Consider the following 14510-nt stretch of genomic DNA (forward strand, 5'->3'; position numbering starts at 1 on the left):
CCCCCCCCCCTTTCTTCCACAAAATATGAGTTTAAGACCCCCCTGATTTTAAGACAAGAAAACTATGTTCAGACCTTGACCATTTTGACAATGAGACTAATGACTCTTTAACCTAGAACAGATCTTATTAAGGGCGATCCTCTACATGTAAAAGTAAGACAATAATCAATCCGATTCCATTATGATGGGTTGTAACTGCTCCAACCCAGCTACATGAATAAACCTGTTCACGTAAGGTCCTGCTTTTTCTTGACTCCAGAGTTTGGGATTATAGGCAAAGAGTATTGTCACGTAAATGGCTCATAGCTCAGTACAAAGAAATGAAAATGAAAAGGAAAATTATTTTCAACAGTAAGAGAAATAGGAAAACTTAAAAGTAACATTCTTCCTAAAGCCACTGCACAAGGTCACTTATGTGGCATTAATTAAAAACAAAAAGGACTGCCACTTCCAGTATTTTATCTACTACATTAAGGTTTGTGCCCACAAAATAAAACCTAAAACGCTACGCAGGAACTGATATGCATGAACATTCCCATATGTGCAATTTCATAGGTTCAAAACAGCAACATCAATAATAACTATAGGTGTAAATTATTGAAAACTAATGACACCTAATGCAAATGGTAATGAAAACAAAGTAACTCGTTTAAAATAGAATAAACTTATGCTAAACCTAGGAAACAGGGATTTATATAAATACCACCAACAGCTTTCAGCAATGCCTTATTCATTGCTTGTGAAGAAAAGGGATTTTTTTTTTTTTCAAAACTAAAATGATTGGACCTATTGTAAAGTTCTGCCTTCAGCAACATACAGAGTTCATTGATAGATGTCATGGCTAGTATGGTGTATGTGTCTACAGTGAAAAAAAACAAGCTTTTAATATATTTAAAGTCTTTCAATAATTAAAAATCAATCAAATGTTTATGCTGTCGGTCAAGACGAAAGGAAAGGAAAGGGAATAAATCCAAACAGTTGATGCAAAATATCTTTTCATGAGCAAATCTTTTTCCCGAAAGAATTCAGGTTAGCAAAATTAGATTATTCATGACACAGTTGGGTGAGGAAATAAAAGTATTCAAGATCAATGAATGAGAAAATACGTACAGGTTCACAGTAACCTGTGCTGACATTCATACAGCATATAACTAGGTCAGGCCTGGTGACAGGCACTTCAAATGATTTTCCAGTACTTTGGTGCTAGGAAAAGAAAAAAAATGTCTCGGATGACTACTATATCAAGAACTGAGAAGAGGCCTTCTGCGTTTCACTTTCAGCAGTTCATGGAAATAAGATGCCCTTGAAAAAAAAAATAGTGCAACAACGTTTGCTGTAGTATTCTACATTCTCCAACACAATTCCATATCAACATGAGGTATGATGGCACCCCTCCCCAACCAATTGAAGCGGCAGCCTGAATCTGCATCACATTAAGTCTTTTGTTGAAAGCATAAGCACCAACTACTCCCTTCGCATGATATCACAGCTACGCTTTCAAAGCTTAAAATTCATTTTTTTCTCTCTACTACAACCTGTATCAAACCATAAATCATTATTACCTTTTAAATATGGCAGGACGAAGCAATATCCATGAAGCACTACGAGCTGGGATACCACTCACTTTATTTCAATTTACATGTATAAACTTATTATAAAATCTGAAACTTTTTTGACGGAGGCAAAATGAAGGAAGGAGGTGGTTCTTAGACCTTAAGGGAGGTATGGAAAGGTTTGGTGGATAAAATAATGCTTATATTTTTACAGAAAGTATGTCATTACTTCGGTAATTTTAAAAATAATTCCCAGATACTATTTTTACAGAGCAATTACCAAATATATTTTCCCTTTGTAATACAGTGGATTATGTGGAATATCTCTCCATTTGTGGACTAACAAGCTCGAGGAATCCCAGCATAATAATCTACCAAACAGTTCTTCAACATTTCCACCATTTCCTTGTAACTGCTGTATGCAATATGAAGATTTGGCTTCACTACATAACGAAGCAAACTATAAAAAAGGCAGTGCAGCCTTTCACATGATGTAATCAGACTACCTTCAGCGAACTCATTTTTCCCTACAAAGACAGCATAAAAGTGCACTTGAAGCAAACAATTGAACAAAAAATTGAACATAAAAGGAAGCTGAAGGGAGAAAAAAGTTGTTTAAAGCAATATATTATTTAAAGACAGAACCACGTAAGACAGTCATCCTAAAAATATAAGGGGGGGGGGGGGGGGGGGGGGGGAAGGTCCCTGTTTCTCAAGATTAATTTTCAAACACTTCTTGCCTTTTTGGAGTGCTTTGGGAAAATAGCAGCAGTCAGCAAATTAACATAGTCAATATAAGGCAAAAACAAAGATAGAAAAGTAAACAAAGCTATGGCAAAACTCATCATTCAAAAATTAAAAATCATATTTCTAAGAAGCAAAAGTCAATGAAACCAAGTATCGATGAGATGTTTCAGGGAAAAAATGGTTTCATTAATTATAGTAACCCTTGACCTTTTCCCGAGTTCACAAGCATAACTCCAGACAATTCAATTGCACAAAAAGTGGAACAAATATGATTCTAAAAATAATAATAAGTGTACATTAGTGTAATGACAATGCCTACCACAAACATTTAATCATGTTCAAATCAACATAAGAATATGAAAAGAAGAAACATTTTTATTTATGGCAAAAGAACAACGTCAGAGTTTCAAAATAATGAAGATTTTCTATAAGAGAATTTGATTTGCAAGGAGGCCAAATCTTGTGATTTATGTTAGGCAGAGCTGCGTAATGAGGAATAAATGAGAAGAACAAAAAGACTGACGAAAAAGAGAAAAATACTAGGAGAAAAAAAACAACTTTGAGCGCCTAATAGAATGCAGAATCTGAAACCAATATGTCTTGTCAAACTCAGAATCTCTGATCAATTTTTTTTTCATCAAATGGACAACATAATTCGCGGAAGTTTGAATTTTTTTAAAGGGTAGAGTTTAAGAAGAAACACAGCCAGTCTTTTTCTTGCAGGAGGTAGACTCACCCGCGGATTTTTCTAACAAATAAAACCACTAACTACAGTCTTGCGCAGTTGTACTGCAACGTAATCTGTTTGATTCCTGTAATTAATGGTTTTATTCTTATCTTAAATATCTGTTGGATAAGACATAAAACTGCAACCAATATGAGCACATAGGCATCAAAGGCAAACACAAATATTACTTGCTGGAAGGAAAATGAGTAATAAAAAAGCAAAAAAAACTTAAAAAACAAAGTTTGAGATTAAATTTCCCTGTTGTGTTATTATGTTAAAAATTAAACATAACAAATAGAGAGACCAGAAGAAAACAAAATATAAGATATGCCTTTTACATATAAACCACATTATTTCTTAGGGGGGGGAGGGGGGGGGAGATGAGCAGGAGAGAAAAGGGATAAGGAGGGCAGTGTAATCTCAACTCAATGGCATATCCACTCTGTGATGGAAGAGATGGTACGAGAGGGCCATGGACAGGTATTAAAGCATGCAGCGTGGTAGCTGAACATACACATTTTCGCAGTATGGACAAAGAACAAAGGAAATCCACTTCAAGCAGTCACTTGTGGTGCTTACCTTTGCCATACATGATGGGGATATGATCTGTGCTCAGTTTTGTGTTGCTCTTCACCCCAACAAGGAGAGGGCTACCACGTCTAAAAGAGGCAATAGGAGAATCAATTTCTTTAGTTTTAGTAAGAGTTTTACAACGCTTGCAACACAATACAGTCATATAAGTGCCAAGGATTAGAGGAGTACACAAGAGAATAACAAACACAAAAAGGAAGGAGAGATAAGGATGAAATAAGAAAGTGGCAGCAAACCACACTAGAGCAATTAATTTTTTTAATTTGTTTGAAAAGACGTATTAAAGAGGAACAAAATGTGATTGGTCTCACAAGTAAACAGCACAATTTAGAAAATAAGATCACACCTTTTTCAGACCATTTTAAAACCTGAACCTTGAAAAATCTCCCAATAAAAGATCTCCTAGCCATAGAGTTTCCTTAACGTATCCACCATTTCTTAATCTTTCACCAATCGTGCACTATTTTCATATCTTTTATCAATTTTTAAAAAACCTTTTCCACATTTTTTGTTAACCCATGCACTGCATCAATTCTGTCCTTTTCATTCCTTTCCCCCTGAACACACTGTCCCTTCCTCTCACCTTGTTGCCACAATGTCCCCAGGATAATGTTTACTCATCACAGCTATGGCAAAGGCCCCTTCCTGCAACAAGAAAGATCATCAACAGAAAATGACTTACCTCAACTGTAAGTGAGGCCATTTTTCACAAGGTATTTATTTACTTAACTTGAACTGAACCTGTCAAAGATGATCATGCATTGTGGAAAATAAAAGTGGTTATTTTAGACAGGTGGTCCTTTTGGACAGTCTCATTATAATTAAGAAAAATTGAAAGAGGAGAAATCGGCAGTGGTTGCTGGTATAGATGATTATATTGGACTGGTGGTCATTAGAGAAGATTCAACTGTATTTAGATTCATCAAATGTGTCTCACTTTTCAACTATAGGTTAAGCAAAAAGGCAAAAAACTGTTTTGGCGTCATTTTCTATCTTTGGCTTAAACACTTTAAAGAGCTTTTTTTAAAAATGTACATTTTCAATTCCTAACTGACAAAATATGTGTGCGACCAGAGAAAGCCACTGCAGACTGTTTCGAGCTACAGGCTGATAATGACAAAAATCACTTTTTTGACCAAAATGTGTTTCCATAAAAAATGATAGATCCAACATTTTTTTACAATGTGCTCAAAAGGTTTTCATTGATTTGACTTCTAAATGTTTAATTTTGAATTATTTTGAGGGAAGCGTTTAATAAAAACAAATAATGAAAACTGCTTTTAATTTAAAAGTGTTACAATCTATTGTTGAAGCACGTTTTCTCTTCCTGCTATGTTTTACCATTGAATTCCCTTCATGATATCGATGTCAACTGAATGCCAAATTGGAAATGAATTTTACATGAATAAACACATTTAAAAAATTGTTGTTTTTAAAAAAAGTTTGTATGTGTTTTCATGTTTATTAAACTTATAAGCTCATGTTCTCAAAATTGTATTTGCATACCCTACCTCGCAAAATGTGCAATATTTCAAAAGCTACTTGAGATATTTCAAAAATTAAAAAACCCCTGAGTTCAGCATTGAATTTCCTATAAGGTGCAACCCTAAACTCAAAATGGTCAAAATCCGACTTATGGTACCTTTCTTTGGGCACACATACAAATATTGAAAAAGCAAAAAAAAATTGAAAATTAAAGAAAAATGGAAAACTGCAAGAGAAGAACAAAACAGTAAAATGAGACAAAAACATAAAGGATTACTGACCAGTTGAGCAATGGTCATCTCAATGAGTTCCCGAAACTTGAGCTTCTGCTCTCTGTGTGAGTCATACAAATGCTTGATGAGCTTGGCCACAACTTCTGTGTCTGTTTCTGTCTCAAATGTGAAGCCTTTCTGTACCTGAAGAGCAAACACACTAATGGGAATGAAGAAAACCTTCAATGGCATGATGAGATTGTCTGCATTGGTGTGATTTTGTGAGTGGATGGATGGATGGATGGATGGATGGATGGATGCCATTATAAACCAAATAAAACAAAACAATAACAGTTTCAATTACAACAACAAAGGCAGGAAATATGAATATATAGAAGGTTTTGTGATTTAAGTGAGAGCGTGATCCTGTACAAAAGAATGTGAAAATGCACTTGTGTAGTGTGTAACAGAGCACATGCAGTGTCTGAGAAAATTAGAATCGTTACAGAGGTAGGAAACATTTAACCCTATCCGAACACCCTGGGGTCATTTTGTACCCCAGGGGTTGTATTCTCCACATTATAGATTATTCTAGTAAGAAGATCTCTGTGAAACTTTCAGTATTTCTCAAAAAATCATTTTGACAGACTGCTACGCAAAGCGTACAGATCGGATTAACATGTAAATTTCTTCTTTGGAAAGAGGTGGCACAGAGCTCCCCACGTCATATACATACGATAGTAAAACACGATGTACGGATAGGGTTAAGACAGTAATCCTTCACTTATGTATCTGTTTTGAAATGACAGTTCCTGTTCAAACTAGAGCTCTCGTGGCCTAAAGGTTAAGGTGTTGGCCTCTCATTCAAAGGTCCCGGGTTCAAATCCGGGTAGCGACCAAAAAAAATTCTTCTCTAAAATTGTCTCCTTCCACCTCCTTTCCTGCTCTCTAGCAATGTACTGTTGTCTGCTTTCATTTCCACTTTCTGCCCCCACCCCCTCACCTCCTTTGCCCCCTCCTCTGGGCTCCTGACTCTTTCTGCAGCCTTTCTACTGTTACTCCTTGGCTCCTCCTTACTGCTGTCTTTCTGCCACACCCCTGATCTTCTGGTAGGAAAGATCTACACCTAGCCTTCTCGGACAAGGGCGAAAAATCTCGGAGGGCACGTGTGCAAGTTGCGCACGTTAAAGATCCCTTGGTGGTCTAAAAATCGATAAGAGTAGGCTTCGGCCGCCACCCAGGCAAAATTCAAAATTTCCTACCAACTGAAAATATTAGGAGTGTCCCGCGCGCTCATATGACCTATGCAGTTGCGAGCGCCGTAAAACACTTTACAAAAACAAAAAAACAAAAAAAGAGCGCTTCATGGGTTTAAAAAAAAGGGCCGTGGGAGGGGGGGGGGGGGTAGAGGAGGAGGGGGGAAGAGAAAGAGAGGGCACTGTCCAAGCTACAGTACAAGTAGGCCTATAAAGATATACGTGTCACGACGTGGTGGAATCAGGCACTAGTCATTTTTTAGGCATGTGGAGTTATTAGTATTATCTTAAAGCTTGTTCAGTCGTCTTGGTATCGGTGGAAAAAAAAAATGCCCATCTAGCTTAAATGAAAGTCAAAATATGTGAGTTTGAAGAAGGTGGGGTGGCCTAGTTTCAACGGTAGAAAGAGCAAGAAAATGGCAGCCAAAGTTTGATTATTTCCATAGCTTGACAGTCCGTAGAAACTGAAAACTTAACTTTTTTGTGCCTTTAATCCAGGTTGTCCAGTAAAATCCACCTAGAAATGTGTTCCTTATTGGACAACAATGGTTTAAGCCTAAAAACAAAAATTCTATAAAATTGCCAAACTGGAAGAAAAATGAGTTTCTTCAATTTCATTATTTTGACAAGTGCTTGATTTCACCATGTTGCCTCACATCGTCCTATATATTAATTCATGCTTCATAACTGAATTGTTGGTTCTTACCAGAAAAGATTTGATGTCCTTGTAGTTGGTGATGATACCATTGTGGATGATAGCAAATTCTGGGAACAATATAGACAATATACATGAGTCATTACAATGATAACTGAATTCAAAGAAACAGCTAAAAGAACATTATGTCTTAAGCAAACTAAGGTACAATTGTTTTCTTTTTAATTCATTGGCAAAGACGATCATGATTCTCATCATCATTATCATTTCACTACAAACATTGCAAAGCAAGAGATTCAAATTCAAATTTGTAACATTCCCACCACTGTATTGTTAACTCTTTCACTAGTTCAAGGCTTGCCAACATTTTTTAAAAATCAGTAAAGGACATCAAACATTATAACATCACATCATGAAAGAAGAAAGAAAGCAAGTGGAACTGGATTTGGTGTGAGGTATATATATGAAAAGACTCTCAAATTCCAGACTGCCAAATCCAGGACATTCCTGGAAAATCCCAAACAGTAGGCAAACCTGAAGTTCAAAAACAAAAATAATGAAACAATATCAGTCATCACCCACTTACATTCAAAACAACCATAGCCAACAAATAAGAAAAGCAATCAAATGTAAACATGAGGAATATAATTTATTCCTAGTACAAAGCTGTGATGGGGGACCACGTGCTCTGCACTCATGACTTAGTCTGAAACTAACAGGGCATTTTCAAGAGTAACAAAACAAAACAAAACAGTGAAGAAAAGAAAAAGTTGCCGATTTAGATCGTCAAATTCAAGGGGAGACTAGTCATTACCTGTGTTCGGATCAGATCTTTGAGGATGAGCATTCTGAGGGCTAGGCTCTCCGTGTGTGGCCCAGCGGGTATGTGCAATACCCACATGTGTATCAAATGATTTTTTCAGGTCAAGGTCAGTTGTCTCTGGAAAATAAGACAGAAAGACACAATAAGGCATACACTTTATTGTGAATGATAAATGTATTCTGTTAGAAAATACTTAAATTAAAGTCAATTTGTGTTTTTACTTTTACAATAGCAGCAATACTGTAGTTGCCAACCTCATGCAAATTGAAAGATAAAATCTGTTTGTTTGAAAGAGGACTTTCAAAAATATCTGGGACTAACTGTAGTAGTTCTCCTACTTCTATAATCTTCAGCAGAAGTAAGAAAGTGAAGAACAATAAATCATTATCAAAACAAATAAAAATGATTAACTTTGCATTCCTGACTATTGATCTGCACATTTGAAAACCATCTGAGCTTTATCTGATAATTGTTGCTCGTATGTTGAATTCTAAATTCAATTCTGATTTTAGAACACATGTTTCTAAAGGCAAAAAATCAATAAAGACACCCCCATTAAAAAAGTACAAGATCATAGTGATTTTCGCTTTCTTTTTTCTTGATGCTATAAAATGTTTTAAAAAATAAGGACATCACCTTCAACCAATTTTACTAAAGCAGCCACTTTGCCAGTCTGTTTGAGGATACGAATTCTGCTATCTTCATTGCCCTCAGCACCTTCAATTGCAAGACCTGAAACATGATAATAAGAGGTGTGTCAGCTGGTAATTATCACAATGAAGCCTTCATTAGTACTGTAATCATTCATATGTTTCAAATAAAAGAAACGCCCCTGCAGGTGAGGGCCCCATAGTTTTACTATGGGGAAGTAAAGAATACACCTGCCGTGATACTGCGTGTCGTAAGAGGCGACTAAAAGTGCATAGGTCAGGCCACCCGAAAAGTGACAGTTTGCGGAGGGCCAACTACCCGACCAGTAAAAAAGGAAAGTTATAGATAGAAACACGAACCAACATGCTTTATAATTTTTCCATCTTGAGAGACGGAGGAGCTTCTGCATCAGCAGGAACAATGAAGGACAGCAGACAAAGCCGAAAGGACTCTTCTGACCCGAAACCTTCTGTCAAACAAGTCTCTCCGGATTGCATCCTGGAATGTTCACACCATGTATGAAGCAGGAAAGAGTTCTCAAGTGACACAAGAGATGAAAAGATACAGGCTGCACATATTAGGAGTCAGCGAAACCCACTGGATACAGTCTGAACAGAGGCAGCTCAGCTCGGGGGAACAAATATTAAGAAGAACGAGACAGAGCCCAGTCAGAGATGAGGTGGGAAGAAGACGTTGGCGATGGATTGGACACACTTTCATGAAGTCAAGCAGCTGCATAACAATGAAATGAAAGTGTTAGATTGGAACCCACAGGGCAAAAGATCAAGGGGAAGACCACGTGGAACCTGGAGAAGAGTCACGGAAATGGATGTACAGAAAAGTGGGAAATGATGAAATAAAAGAGAACAATTACTTAATTAGCCTATATATCCTATGTGTACTATATGTACCCAAAAAAAATATTTTTAAAGATAACAGGGGAGGGAGAGGGGGGTAAGTGTGTGTGTGGGGGGGGGGGAGAAGAGGTGCATATCTCACCACATCTAAGATGTCGAACCTCTGGACTTTCTCAAATATTCCTCAATACAACAATAAAAGTTTAAATGAAAATCACACATCTCGCAGCTAGGCATGAACAGTAAACCACCTAAACTTTTCTTTCATTATTTCATTTCCGATGACAGTATTGTATGATGTCAGTCGACTAATTTCTACAAATCCAGTTTTCTTCTTCTTGGTGTCTCCTTGACAGATCTCAGGGGAAGCCAACTGCTGATTCTTCAACCTGCAGTGCAACTTATTTTGACATCTGAACGTTTTTCCTACTTCATTGGGCCCCTTGCATCTGATTTTGACGGTACTCTGTATTTCTTACTAGTAACTTAAGGCCACACACGGGTTTTTGGGAGGCCAATTTGGGTCCAAGCAATGTTTTTTGGGTTCTAAGAAACTTCCTTTGAAAATTATGTGCTAAATCGAATGGAAATACTCCTAAATCTCTAGATCTATATCAAAGAGATAGGTTCATAGAGTTTGTAACATTAAGAGCCAATATAATGCTTTAAAGTAATTTTGAGATTTTTTTGTTCCTCTCATCAAAATGTACATTTTTTGGCTTTAAAAGCTAAAAACTCAAAAAGCATTCAAGATAAAGACATAAAATTCGGAGGGTAAATGCACCATGCAATTCTTAAAATAAAATTATGCTAGCTCTTTCTAATTTTGGAAAAAAAAAAAATTTTTATTATGTTTTTACTTTGCTATTTTGACTGTTTTTTGTCATTCCTTACTATGCAAGTCTTCTAAAAGTAATAAAATTATTAATATTTACAATTTCAAGAAAAGCTTGCTTAATTTTTTAAAGATTTGTGTGCGATTACAAATATATATGTAATTAGTTCATAGATAGCATGGATGGTTTTCGAATTTTTAGCTTTTGAAAATGGTCCTTCAGATAGTCCAGTTTCACTGTAATTTGCCATTTCTGTGATTATGTAACTATAATGATTCTCAAAACTGAACATTTTTCATCCTTGAATGGAATACTTTGAGAAAATGAGAGAAAAACAAGTGAAAATATATCTAACTTGATTGTAGATTTTGGTGCTAAGGAGTAGAGTGAGGCCTTTTATTAAGTAGGCTTATTTTTAGTTTTGTGAATTAATTTTGAACTTTGTGCTGGTGGCCAGGTGGTGGCCAAAGCCTGCTCTTATCACTTTAGGACCACCACCTGATCTTAACAGTGCGTAACTTGCACACACAACCTCTATGAGTTTTCACCCTTACCTAAGATAGCTAGGTGTTTGACCTTACATTCCCTATGATCAGGAGTTCAGCTAAAATGCAACATTAATCAAGGAGCCTGTGGAGTAGTAAAAAGAGTCAAAAGTAAGGGAAAGAGGAGCAGAGAGGAGGCCAGGAATGGGGGGAGCAAGTAGTCATGGAAAGGAAGAAGGAGAACATTTAAGAGAAGAAAATTTTTTTGTCTTTGGAAGGTTTTGATCTCGTGATCTTTTGACTGAATAGAATATATACCACTAGAGACTGCTAAATCCTGTTGCAAGAGAATCGATAAAGGGGGGGTTTCTATTCCCAATGCCCAATTGGATGTAAGTAAAGAAAATGCTACCTGCTGAGTCATATCCTCTGTATTCCATGCGTTTCAAGCCATTGATGAGAATATCTAAAATTTCTTTCCTTGTTGCTGGCACGAGGTAGTTAAGATAAGCAAAGATACCTGAGGATAATGAGACAGATTATATGATCATTAATTAAATTTCACATAGGATATATAATATTACCCTTTACTAAATCATGCTATACAAACCGACAACACAAGGAGTGAAAAAGTACCTGGTGAAAAATCATGTTTTTAACAAACAATTGTTGCATCATAATATAGAGATTTGTTCTTCGGTTCTTTTCTGTAATAAAGTCAAATAAAAGTAAACATATGGTTGGTTGTGTTTATTAAAAGAACGAAGGTGCAGAACTACAGGATAAAAGTAGCCTTACTGAGTATGATGAGTCATTTTCACGACCCTATCCATCATCCTAATTAACAAAGTGTAATTTCCTTTAAAAATTAGACTCTATAATTAATGTATTTGTATTATAATGCCATCACCATCACAGTTTAGATCATTTAGGAGGAGGGCTGTTTCATCCCTGCTTGTCACAGCTGAGAGGGATACAACATCTCAGCGCAAAGATGGAGATACTCGTATTTATACTCAATCAAAAACTTCCCCACCAAGGAATCATACCTCTACATCTCCTACATTTCAATAGTGAGGAGCCTGAATCATTACACTAAAGTTTTCAGTCCACCCCCTTATGTGGTTTAAGGCACAAATGTTAACTTCATAAACTTCAGACTATCATAGTGACTAAGGTTTAATAAAAGAAAATGTTAATGCCAAATTGAACAAAAGAAACCTCTAGCAGGCCCAGAATGGGAAAGCAAAAAAGAGATTAAGACAGAGAAAAAAGAAAGAAAGAGAAGGAGAGGGAGAAACAGTGAGAAAGAGAAAGAAAGAAAAAGCGACAGACAGACAGACAGACAGACAGACAGACAGACAGACAGACAGACAGACAGACAGACAGACAGACAGAGGAGTAAAGTGAGCGAGAGAGAGAGAGAGAGAGAGAGAGACAGACAGACAGACAGACAGACAGACAGACAGACAGACAGACAGACAGACAGACCAATGGTTTTTAAAACATAAAATAAGTCTACTGACTTGCCTAATCTAATCTCACAGACCTTAGAATAAAACCTTCTTTCCTGACAGACAGACAGACAGACAGACAGACAGACAGACAGACAGACAGAGAGAGACCGACAGATAGACCGAAAAGGAGTAGAGAGAGCGAGACTGAGAGCGCAAGAGAGAGAGAGAAAGTGTGTGTGAGAGAGAGAGAGAGAGAGAGAGAGAGAGAGAGAGAGAGAGAGAGAGAGAGGGAGAGAGAGAGGAGAAAGAGAGAGAGAGAGGGCAAATGGAACATATGGAGAGAATGCCATTGGTCAATAAAAGCTAAATTTTTGTGCAATCTACTCTAACTGTCACTTGTCCATCACCCGGTTTAAAAAAATCAAAAACAAAAACAAACAAAAACTTAAATGACCACTTACAATGCTTCCGCGTTTCAACTTTTTTCTACATCATAACTATAATTATAATCACATTGTGATTGTCCAAGACGTCCACCTGTTTAAGTCAATCATTTTGGATGGCCCTCTCGGAAAATTTTGACTGTACATAATATGATATCTGATAATGCCCCAAGAATGCTTAAATTTTGCAAGAGCTTCGTGAATTTCTAGAGAGACAAGAAAGAATAAGAGTCATAAAGTGGGAAAGTTACATGAGATTACATCAAGGAAGTTATACAGTAATGGAGGCTGCTCTATGGGCAGCAACGCACGCCTGATAAAAGCCCTCTCTCCCAGCGGAAGCTGCCCGACTCTCGCACTGAAACCTAGAGATAGGAAAGAAGGTTTTATTCTAAGGTCTTTGAGATTAGATTAGGCAAGTCAGTAGACTTATTTTATGTTTTAAAACTCATATATTTATCTCCTTACTATTACTGATGTCTAAATGTAGATGTCACAGCGGCTCCGTACCTTAAAAAAAATTAAGTAGGGCCTACTTGCTTAACAACAACGGTGAATTACATTTTTATACATGTATAACTTCTCAGTTTAAAGAAAGAAAAAGGAAGGAGGGGGTGGGGGGGTGGAAAGAGTTTGAGTCTCCTTTAAGGCCACAAGAAGGGTGTCGGGGGTCCAGTTTGGGTCCAAACAATATTACAATGTATTTGGGTATCGAGAAACTGTCCTTTAAAATTATGCTAGATCGAACAGAAGTATTCCCAAAGCTCTATTTCAAAGAGATAGCTCCATAAAGTTTGTAACATTGTGAGCCAATACAATGCTTTAGAGCGATTATGAGATGTTTTTGCCCCTTTCCTCAAAATGTTCTATTTTTGGCTTTAAAAGCTAAAAACTCAAAAACCGTCCAAGATAAAGACATGAAATGTGGAGGGTAAGAGTACATCATGCAATTCCAAATAAAATGAGGCTAGCTTTTTCTAATTTAAAAAATATATTTTTTTAATGATTTTTTTTATTTTGCTATTTTGACTGGTTTTGTTATTCACCAGTGTGCAAGACTTCTAAAAGTAATAAAATTATTAAGATTTACATTTCAAGAAAGGCTATCGTCATTTTGTTAAGAATTGTGTGCAGATTACATGTAATTAGTTCATGTGTAACATGGATGGTTTTCGAGTTTTTAGCTTTTGAAAACGGTCCTCCAGATAGCCAGGTTTCATTCTAACTTGCCAGTTCTGTGATTATGTAACTGAATATGATTCCCAAAACTGAATATTTTTAATCCCTGAATGGAATACTTTGAGAAAATGAAAAAAAACAAGTAAAAACAACCGAATTGTAGATTTTGGTGCTAAGAAGTAGAGTGGCCTTAATACACTGGAATCCTGTTATTATAAGGAGAGGGAGGGGACCGGTACGAAATGTCCGTTATAGCAGGGTTCTCATTGTAAGGGATCCAGTTACAAATTCAAAGGAAATAGTAAAGTAGGCCTAATCTATGAATTTGGTGTTCTGTTCATTTCTTTTTGTTATCTCCTCTGATAATGGCTTTGTTCAACATGACCTGTAGGTCTTACTTGGTCAAAATTTGAATCAGGTTTCTTTCTCTCGTGTGAGCGATGTTGACAGCTCGGCGTTGGCTATCAGAACGAAAGTTCTCTAGGCTAACTCGCCCCCTGTGTTTTCCCCCACCCCATAACACCCTGTGGTGCATTCCCATGTCTGCTTGCAC

The 14510-nt window shown here is 36.7% G+C and overlaps 1 protein-coding gene across 1 annotated transcript in view; it reads right to left on the minus strand.

Annotated features, from left to right (window-relative positions):
• Positions 1–14510, minus strand: part of LOC101848592 (glutamine--fructose-6-phosphate aminotransferase [isomerizing] 2) — a gene marked incomplete in the record, with an annotated part of 50042 nt that overhangs the window by 29983 nt on the left and 5549 nt on the right. The window contains 7 exon segments of the mRNA XM_035970246.1: positions 3607–3686; positions 4202–4263; positions 5385–5519; positions 7278–7336; positions 8041–8166; positions 8686–8781; positions 11291–11398. Of these exon segments, the coding sequence (XP_035826139.1) occupies positions 3607–3686; positions 4202–4263; positions 5385–5519; positions 7278–7336; positions 8041–8166; positions 8686–8781; positions 11291–11398 (666 nt within the window).

Source organism: Aplysia californica, unplaced genomic scaffold, assembly GCF_000002075.1.
Source record: "Aplysia californica isolate F4 #8 unplaced genomic scaffold, AplCal3.0 scaffold00241, whole genome shotgun sequence".
Lineage (NCBI taxonomy): Eukaryota > Metazoa > Mollusca > Gastropoda > Aplysiida > Aplysiidae > Aplysia > Aplysia californica.